Raw genomic sequence first — 10,628 nt, forward strand, 5'->3', positions numbered from 1 at the left:
TCGTGTGTAAATTAGACCTCTGGGAAGAATATAGGCTATAATTTAAAATTTGTTTTTTTTTATTCATCTGATTTTATTACGGTTTTTAGGTTAGGTTAGGATTTTGCATTAATTGATTATATTAATCTATTTTAGGTGGAATTAAGTAAAAACGACAAACTTGGTATCACTTTTATTTAAATAATACACTTACTCGTACAAACACCACGGGGTAATTTTTTTTAGCGGTTCCCTGTGATTTCAACATATTTAATTTTTTTTTATCAAAAATAATAATCATAAATTAAAAATGCATCATTATTTAATGTTTTTTTTTGATTCCCCTCACTCAAACATACAAATGTTTAGAAGCTTTTAAAATTATGCAAACCAATACTATAATATTGATAAGAAGTCTAGAAAAAGTTCGTAAACTATAATGAGAAAGAATACTATTTATAGAAAATAAATAAATCAGCTAAATCGTAATTAAATCACAATAATTAAACTATTGTTGAAGAAAACAAATTAGCTAATAAAATATGTTTATAAATACAGAATAAATTAAAATTTAGTATAGTTAACTTTTTACAATAATATGATTTATGCTTGATATTATTATGTTTCTACGATTACAATTTTTTTTTTATAAATATTTGACTATGATTTATGAGTTATATAATGATATTATATTTTTCCTAACCCACCTATATTATTATGGCAGTATCACATTAGGAACTTTGTTTAAAAAGGTTCGTTTACCTGACATGTTACGCAATTCGTGTGCGCCGACATAAACACATAAATAGGGCAGTGAAGTTGTTGCATTTGCATGTTTTTTGTAAATGATTATATTTATTGCTGAGTGAGATTAAAATATGTTTCGTAAAGAGGATGTCAGCGCACTATTTGGTTTCTCTCTCTCTGACCCACCCGCAACATAGACAATACGCATTTGCGCAGATTCGTTTTTTCCATATTCTTAAGATATTTCAGAGTAAAACCACCCATTACAAAAAAGATAGAGAATAATATTTTAGAGGGAATGGTATATCGATTTTATATTTTATTGTTATTTGACTTTGTATTCGACTTTCGAAATAAACAAAAAAATGTTGTAAATTTAAATTATGTTTAAATTGTTTAATATCCAAACTTAAGTTTATTACCCCCACGACCTATTATAAACTACCAGCAGTGGCGGCTATAGCAGTGTTAGAAAATAGCTACTCTCAATAACAATGAAATACGAATAATAATAACTAATAATTAGTAACAACACAAAATATAAAAATAAATGTGGAGCTATAAAATTATACACAATATTATAAAATTTTAATTTGAATAACACACTTTTAATTTTCGCACTACACACTTCAATTTTCGTACTACTCACTATTTTAGGGACCTGTTATACAGAATAAAAAACATATAGGTATATAAATTATAATCGCTGTAACTTCAACTATAGCTATAGCTTTTAAAAAGTATTTAAGTTCAATTTTAATTAATATAATAATACAAGTTTTATTTTAAATGTTCTAAATTGTATATTTCATTAGTTTTATGAACTTTTTTTCCCCTGAGACTTTTTTTCCGCTTCCCTATTTACGTAGGTAGGTATCGATATGTAGGTATATACTTTAGGTACCTGTGTTAAATAAATTAACGTAATTTATATTATAACGAGGTACTTTGGTTTATATGGATGGTAGTCGTCGTTATTTCGGGTCTTCAGATTCTCGTAATAACGACTTTCACCTGCGAGTATACCAAAATAAAAATAAAATTCTCACAACATAATTTTTTTAAAACAATAATTCTTAGAAATGTCGTTTATTGTATATAAATAATGCGTTTGTGCAGAAATTAGCTAAAATCATAGATTACAGAGAATAATAATTCAGCAGTAGAGTCTACGGTTATAACAAAAATAAAAAATACATAACATCAATAGAAAAACAATGGCGCGTACTAACGTAAAGGCGCTTTACGTAAAAAGAGAAAAAGTGGCTTGTGCGTCGTTACATTTCAGAGGTGGTAAAATCGATATATATGCGTGACGACGAATATTGGAACGTGTTGTGGGTCGCCACAGTATACCCTTTTATCTTAACAATTTTGTGGCAGAGTGTATAATGATAAATTTAATTTTTTGACGCAGTTTACGTACAGAAAAAATTATTAACGATTCAGCAATATTTTTGCAGATCAAGAACTACCATCAAAAAATATCTACCAAAATAAAAATGAAATTTGAAAAAGTCACTTTTTAGCGGTTTAATATAAAATATGCACTAAAAATGTACTAAAAATTGCGAAATACGAAAAATTAAATAATAAACATCTAAGTTTATAGATACTTCATACATTGTTAAACAGTCACTTGACTTATAAAATATTAAAATGATACGTATTATTGGACATTATCATCGCTTCGTAAATAGTCGTTCATATAAATGGCCGGTGAAAATACCACGAGTATACAGGGTGATTCTTTTATCATTGAACACTCATTAAATTCAAAATAATTTATCTCATTATAATGGTCTATATATAAAATTAAACAGTTTGGTACCTATATAACTAAACATTTTAATTTTTTAAAAAAAAAACACAAGTACACTGTTTAAAACTTTAAAATACATTATTTTATATAAATAGTTTTTATCGTATAAAATTCTTAAATCAACAATACAATTATATTATTTATACATACCATTTTCGCTAAATCACTACCGTGTTCACCAACGGAAACTATATAATATAATACCGAAATGCACGACTCGTGTAAATAAAGGCGAGTCCTGGAAAAATATTCAGAACTTGCACGGTTATAGGAACAATTTGAAAAATATACACATATAGCATTTTTCAAATGTACAGTCAATCATAATATTAACTAATAGTTAATATATTTTGTTATTTATATTATAAATAATTGATTTTTATCATATAATTTATGGTTATAGACGGTTCCACCGGATACATGTTTTTCCCAGAACCGCTTATGGATCACCGATTAATTTTACCTTTATTAATTTTATTTATAGATAGATTATTGGGTAATTGAAAAAATCCCCGGAAATAAAATCCAAAATCCCAAAGCAAATACTTTTTATATAATTGTACATCATAAAATATACTCATAACTGGCTTTAAAATTAAAATATAATATAAAACCCTATGATATTGCCTAGATAATAAACTTAACTTTAAATTTTATAAGAAGTCAATTCACTCCAGTTGTGTATATAGAAATAATTTTTGAAGTGGGCTATATAACGCTATATAATATGATTGACTATTAAATGATACTTTAATTTTACAGTAAAATCGAAACAAATTTGTTAGTTATATAGTCGTCGAAATTACCTGCCACTAAATATAAATAATTGCGGTGTTATTACTTTTTTCGTCTTAATAATGTTATTAGTAATGACTTTTATTTTAAAACTGATAATTGTACTATATTACATATTAAAAATTAATTTAAGGGTGTCGGTGCCGGTCATTTATTAAGGAGTAAAATTTAGGCAGGCAATTCAATTCGCATGTTGTATCGGTGTCGTGCATGTGTGTGAGTATGTAAATCGATAATAGTGTGAGTGAGCTATAATTACAGAAGCAGATTAAGATATACGCACACGCATGCACAAGTCAGTTATTGACTTCTATGACAATAATTATGGAAGCACTATTTTGATGAACAAAAATGCTTTTACAGGAAAAACACTAAAACCTAGTGGGATTTTAGTCTTTTTTTTTTAACTGAATGATGAAAAGTTCTTGCAAGTCAGATCAAAGCTCGAATTTTTATTTTAGTTTAAATACTAGTAGAAAAATACGTTTGAAAAGAACAAATATTGTGCATTATTTAAATGCATATTCCAGCTTCTATAATTATAATTTTCAAAATCGGTCTTTGATCCAACCTACAAAATGGTCTCTACTTAAAATAAATTAACGAAATCTGCCTATTCAATAGGGCGTGAGAGTTTTTCCTGTAAGATATGTTTGTGTACCAAAAAACGCACTGGTTCCGACTTCCAACCCCCTCAATAAAAATCATTATCATTGTATTATTGTAAAACTAATTAAAAAAACCATCGTAAAAATAAAAATGTTATGAAAAACTACACTATCTAGAAATTCGCTAGACTAAACCGCTTTAAAATAAGAAGCACCGGTTTACTTTTTCTTAGACCACCACAACTAGGTGGTTTAAAAACACCGGTCCCGATTCGTCCCCTCCTAATTTTTAATAACTCCCCTTAATTATTCTATTATCACAGCTGTCTGATTATCACTTAATAATTTATATTTTTATCATATTATATAGTATTTAAATAGAATTATTTTTATATAATATTTAATATTACCTATATAAGATAAAATAAATAATTTTTAAAAAGGTAACATTTATAAAATTCATTTATAAAATATGGCTTCTGTTTGGAATTGGAATACTGAAATCGATGATGAAGACCAGATGGATAACTACATACAAGGTAATGTCTTAAGCTTAACTGAAACTAATAATGGGGCAATGGGCATAACAAATATAACCATATTATCAAGTTAACTCTTATGATGTGCAAACTTAATGGGATGATTAAGAATTCTTTAGCCTTTAGGTTTAATCAAAGCTGGACAATGCACCTTTTGCAACTAGTTAACGTTAAGTTACTTTAATATAAAAAGTAACTAAGTTAGAATACAAGTTAGTTTCTGAAATTTACCAAATTTATAACTTAGTTGGATGGAAGTTAGTTTGGTGAAAATAGTAAACTAAGTAAGGGTAAGAAGTTAGAAATTCGTTTTTTTTAAAGTTCAAAATATAAATTTAAAAAACCATTTTGTCAAATGTAATGTATTAAGTACATAAACTAATTATTAAGTAGATAGGTTGGACAGGTAGACCAACTTGAATTATTAGTGATGAATGAAAAATTTAACGAGTTATATTAGATTATTTTATACATTAAATTCAACTAGATAAGTTACAAAGCTAAGTAGTTAAGTTAGAAAGTTACTTTTTTAGTAACTTTCTAACTAGTTAGTGCCCAGCTTTGGGTTTAGTATAGGGGCAAGTGCGTCATTGTGTAATAAAATATACTTAAGATAATTGAAAGCTATAGTAGATTAGATATTGTTTAGAACTAACTATTTTAAATGGACATTTTGTAAAACTCATTTAAAAACACTCTTGATTTGAAAATCCTCAGTATATTTTACTATTTTTTGTAATAAGGTGTAAGAAATTTAAAAATTTCATCAAAAATGAAATGTGTATATTTGTACGAATAATTTCTGGTTTCTGGTAATTGATAAGTACTACTATAAATTATTCAAGTCTGTTTTCATTTTGGTTGTGTATTATGTTAAAATTTTTATTTGTTTGGTACCTAATACGTTTAATGGTGCTTTCCCCACCCCCCACCCCACCAAAAAAAAACAAGTGCGTTTTCATAACTTCTATGATTGTTCTTTTGCTTTACCTACCTATATTATTTTAAAATAAAAGAGACTTCAGATTGGCATATGTACATCCTAATAATCGATATTTTTCTGTATTACTTACACTTTCCTGTTTACATTAAGTCTTACTTTTATTTTACTATTATGAATGTAATGAGCTGAGAAATGTAGACATATTTTTTACTGGAAATTTATAGTTTGTAAGCTTGGTCTCTTTAATATGTTGTAAATATCTTCCCTTATGTATTGTTTAAATTAATCTGTGTTATTATATCTTTATTATTTAAAATTGTACAGATTAATATTAATTATGTTCATAACTTTGTATTATTAATCTATTCTCTAAATTGTACTTGAGCCTACAAAGGCGTTTATATCAATAAATAAATAAATAAATGAAAACTTGTTTCAATTGTTTATTTTGAAGAATTTATTAATGGGGTTTTAGTTTTGAAAAAAGAGTTAAATGTTTAGGTATTATATATTATAATGATACTCTTGCCTCATTATGCTTTATGTATAGTTGAATATAGAAATATATGTCCATGACATAACACTAATTTTGGTGCATTCAAAGATATTTTGTATATTGTGTTGATAGTTAATACAATATATAACATGCCAATGGGCAATGAACTCTCATTTTTGATTTTAGTATTGGAAAATGATGGTGAATTTGGTATAAATGCTGCTGATGAGAAACATAATGAAACCACAGATTCAAGTAATTATAATTAAATACTGTATTTCTTTAAAAATATAAGTCTTGAAAAGGATATAAAGTTGAATTTAGGTTTTGGTGTTTCACTTACCCCTTCTAACACTAATTTTGGTGCATTCAGAGATGTTTTGTATGTGTTAATACTTTATATATCATGTCAATGAACTTTCATTTTTGATTTTAGTATTGGAAAACGATGGTGAATTTTATATAGATGCTACTGATGAACAACATAATGAAACCACAGATTCAAGTAAATATAATTAAATACTGTATTACAATTCATGTTTTGACTTGATATAAATGTGTTTACTTTTAGGTTCATGGTCATCAATTGCTACCAAGTTATTAATATCTCTAAGAGGAGCTTGCAATGAAAAATTCGATAAGATAAAAAAAAAGGGAAAGAAATTTGAGCAGTGGGATATGATTTCAAAAGAAATGAAAGCTAAAAATATTAATGTTAGCCCTAAGCAATGCGACGAAAAATGGCGAAGATTATTAACTCGTTTTCGACAAGTGAGGGATGCGTCTAAAAAGTCTGGGAGTGGTGGAATAAAATGGCAGTATTATACATTAATAGAAAATGCCATATCACCAATGGCCAGACAAACAATTTCTCCACCAAAAAGTAAATTTTAATATTATTCCGTATGTGGGCTGTGGGGCTTACAAATTATTGTATTAAATTAACTAGGGACCTATATTTCTTTTATGTAATTGTAAGTTACAATTTATACATTCTCTATTTATAACTGTTAAGTAGAAAAGTATAGACATAAGTATACATAAATACATTTAAATTGTTTATATAATATATTATATATAATGTCTATATGTATATATATTATATCCTTGTATAACTATTTTAATATATTTTTTTGTATTCACAAATTTGTAGATTTGTTACATGAATCGTCAAAAGACATCAATAGTTCCATAGAAACACCAGAGTTAGAAAATACAATATCACCTATAACTTACCCTTCTTATACAGCAACACCAAAATCTTTATTCAAGCAAAATCATCATGAAAAAATACCTACTTGGTTTAGCAAATTTGAAAAATTGAGAAATGATCAACTAGAAGCAACCAACAATAACGCAAATCAACTTAACATCCGGTTAGAAAAATGCAATTTATTTTGTCTTATTATGTTTTTAAAAATTGCTTTTCTTCTAAACTTCCTATCATTTGATGCTTTGTGTAATTTATTATACAGTAGGTTGCATAGGTTTCATTCACTTAATATATAATAATAATAACTGTGCAGCTAACAATTACTTTTTAGTGTAGTTTTTCAACAGTGATCTATTTGAAAATTCAACTTCTTAGAGTAAATTTTAATACTTATATATAACAACTCTGACATTTAAGCCTTCAAATTTTTTTTATAGATTACGTTTTATGAAACCATACATAAAAATATTGGTTTGACAGAGAGATATTAGGGTGACTAAGGACTTTGATTAATTTTGATTAATAATAAATACACTTTTCACTTTTAGTCTTGACAAGTTGGAAAAAAGAGATGAAATAATGTTGAAGACTCAGGCTGAACTTCTAAAAAAATTGGATGATGTAAATAAAATTGAACTTCAAAAGATAGATCTTTTCAATAAGATGTATGACACCAATACATAATGATTTTTTTAATTTGCTTCAATATTACAAAGCTTGTTAAATAGTATAGGAAAGAGGGGCCAATTTCTATATTTTATTTTGTTATTTACATTTTAAATTTGATTGTATTACCAATATGTTCCTAATTGTTATAATGTTATATAATCACTTTAAAGAAAAACTAAATTTGTGTTATAAGTGACTAAATGTCTATATTATTATGTTCAAAATATTCACACTAATGCAAGATTATAATATTATGTTGTTATTAATTAATATTAAAAGTAAAATAAAATATTTACTATAATAACACTGTTTTAAACTTCATGATTTTGTTTCTAAATTATGCTTAATGTATCACAAATTAGATTTCTTTTGGTTGTGCTGCTAATAACTTCATTTCTTATTTCCTGTAAGTTAAGTTCGGCTTGAATAGGTACAGCAGCATCAAATGTATCATTGTTTGATATGCATATATTATACAAGCAGCATGCAGCAGTTATAACTTTCCCACAAAAATTTTTTTTGTATAAGTCCATGTGTCTAATATTTAATCAAAATAAGTAAATCATTAGAAAAATTTTAATACCTAGTATATAAAAATACATTTACACACTTAATTTTTTGAAATCTGCCGATCAATTTGCCAAATGCCTGCTCAATTAAAACTCTTGAGCTACTCAGTTTATGGTTAAAATTTTTTTGTTTCAAACTTAGGTTACCATTATCTTTATACGGTATCATGAGGCCTTCAGCGAGTGGATAGGCACCATCACCAAGAATATAGCAAGAATTAGGGAGGATTGATGATGGATTATTTATGATTGTTTGACCAATTATACTGCAACGGAAAATGCGGGCATCATGAGACCGCCCTGGCCAACCAGCAAACACATCTATAAATTTCATCTCAGCGTCAACGATTCCCTAAAATAAATTTAATAACTAGAAGATTCATAGCTTATTAATTAGTTAATATGTCAATGAGAAGATTTGTAAAAAAATTTGACTAAAAGTTAAAATGAATGATTAATACAGATATTATAACAGTGCCTGGAATACCAACTTACAGCACAACAGATGGAACTTGTTTTCTGTTGCAAAACATATTTCTATCCAACTTTGACATTTTAGTTTGTTTTTCCCAAGGAAATAAAGTATTTATATGGCACCCATCAATACAGCCAAATACATTGGGAAATGAGTTTAATCCTCTTAAAGAATTAAATTTCTGGATGTTTTCTAATGCAGCTTCTCCTGTTGGCCATACAATAATCTTACCCGCTACATCATTCATAGCCAATAAACAATTTGTTATAATATCATGGCTTGTACTCTCTGCTATGTTAAAGCGATTACCAATTTGTCTGAAATGCACATTAATTTTATCTAAATAAATCCTAAGGCTGAGAAAATATAATTTTTATAAATTAGCATTTATCATTAAAGCTGTGAATATAATTTATTAAGTATACATATAAGTAGGTATCTAGTTTTTGGCTAATGGTTTATAAAAAGTAATTTCTATAATTTATCAATAATAAATAAATGTTTGCTTCTTTATGTAATTTCTAACTGTATTCATTAATTTATTTATTCTAATTTATAAAATATAAACTTAAAAACTACTGGAAATTTATATTGACCTCTCAAAGTACCAACTAGATACACTCTTTTACTAGAAAACATGTAGCCAAATTGAAAGATTTTGACTTCACCAAAAGAGATGACAAACCCACAAATAATTGTTTGAAAAAAAACCATATCATTGTAAAAATAATACATTCTTTGCTCAACTCAGTATCTAAAATTATAATTATAATTGGTCTGTAGATATATATTCAATTTCACAGCCTTATTATTATTTATTAGAATTTAGGAATATTCTAACCGATGTGTTTCACAATTTGCCATAACCCATATAAATATTAGTATCTGTTTTTCGACATTTATTTTTAAAGATTTTTGAGACAAAATAGGACCAATGAATGTCATCACAACCTATAGTAAATATATTACATTTATTTTAGTCTTGAGCATAAGCAGTAGATAATAATATGTAAATGTAATAAGAGATATACCTTAATACTGCTTCTGTCTAAACGAAAATAAGACTTGAACTCTTTATTAGTAAATTTAGGTATCAACAACTCTGCAAAACCCTCAATTTTAATTTTATTCATATGGTTGTGCTCATTCTCTGCATTAGTCAAAACTATCATATCTTCTTCCAGTGACGTATCATTAGATGTAAAGTTGTTAAAATAAACTAATACATCTAATTAGACGGTATTTATAAATAAAATATCATTAGTAAACATATTTTACAGCATAGTTCTATATGCAAATTAGTTATGAAGTTATTTAAATAATAGCATATTAGCATCAACACTTACTTTCACGAATAGGACATCCTTGCACTACAAAATTCGAAATTATTTCTATCCGTTTTTTATTTGAGCTTTTTAAATGACTAAGTAGGATACTAGGATTGTAGAAATTTAAAAAACGCAAATGAAAAGTAATTTTATTATAATATTATAATAATCAAATTATTTAATTTTACGAAAAGCGCGGGAAACAATTCATATTAAATATTATGTGATAAGAAAATACATTTTAAGAGTGGGGGCAAACCGATCTAAAGAGCGAATTTCTCAATAAATCGCTTTCAAACAGTTTACACACCGATTATAAACCTGGATCATTTTAATAAACTATTTAAATGAACCGGTTTAGTCTAGCGAATTTCTAGTATAGATACATCGATAATATTTGTATATAATTATAAAAGGGATAAATTATTTTCGACAAAAAAAAGTG

The 10,628-nt window shown here is 26.6% G+C and overlaps 3 protein-coding genes across 3 annotated transcripts; 1 reads left to right on the forward strand and 2 right to left on the reverse strand.

Annotated features, from left to right (window-relative positions):
* Window positions 1-4,423: 4,423 nt before the first annotated feature.
* On the forward strand, window positions 4,424-7,826 carry LOC132936958 (uncharacterized). The gene is made up of 6 exons (XM_061003774.1): window positions 4,424-4,490; window positions 6,062-6,184; window positions 6,366-6,434; window positions 6,501-6,812; window positions 7,083-7,305; window positions 7,691-7,826. Exons 1-6 carry the CDS (start codon window positions 4,424-4,426, stop codon window positions 7,824-7,826), a joined length of 930 nt encoding a protein of 309 aa, XP_060859757.1.
* A 317-nt stretch (window positions 7,827-8,143) lies between these two features.
* Window positions 8,144-8,725, reverse strand: LOC132936967 (uncharacterized). Its single transcript, XM_061003785.1, has 2 exons — window positions 8,422-8,725; window positions 8,144-8,348 (listed from the first exon to the last, which is right to left on the reverse strand). The coding sequence occupies exons 1-2, from the start codon at window positions 8,712-8,714 to the stop codon at window positions 8,144-8,146; spliced, it is 498 nt and encodes a 165-aa protein (XP_060859768.1). The 5' UTR covers window positions 8,715-8,725.
* Window positions 8,726-8,871: 146 nt separating this feature from the next.
* LOC132936971 (uncharacterized) lies at window positions 8,872-10,235 on the reverse strand. Its single transcript, XM_061003798.1, has 3 exons — window positions 9,887-10,235; window positions 9,697-9,806; window positions 8,872-9,172 (listed from the first exon to the last, which is right to left on the reverse strand). Exons 1-3 carry the CDS (start codon window positions 10,025-10,027, stop codon window positions 8,872-8,874), a joined length of 552 nt encoding a protein of 183 aa, XP_060859781.1. The 5' UTR covers window positions 10,028-10,235.
* Window positions 10,236-10,628: the final 393 nt, after the last annotated feature.

This window comes from Metopolophium dirhodum, chromosome 1 (genome assembly GCF_019925205.1).
Source record: "Metopolophium dirhodum isolate CAU chromosome 1, ASM1992520v1, whole genome shotgun sequence".
In the NCBI taxonomy this organism is placed as follows: Eukaryota; Metazoa; Arthropoda; class Insecta; order Hemiptera; family Aphididae; genus Metopolophium; species Metopolophium dirhodum.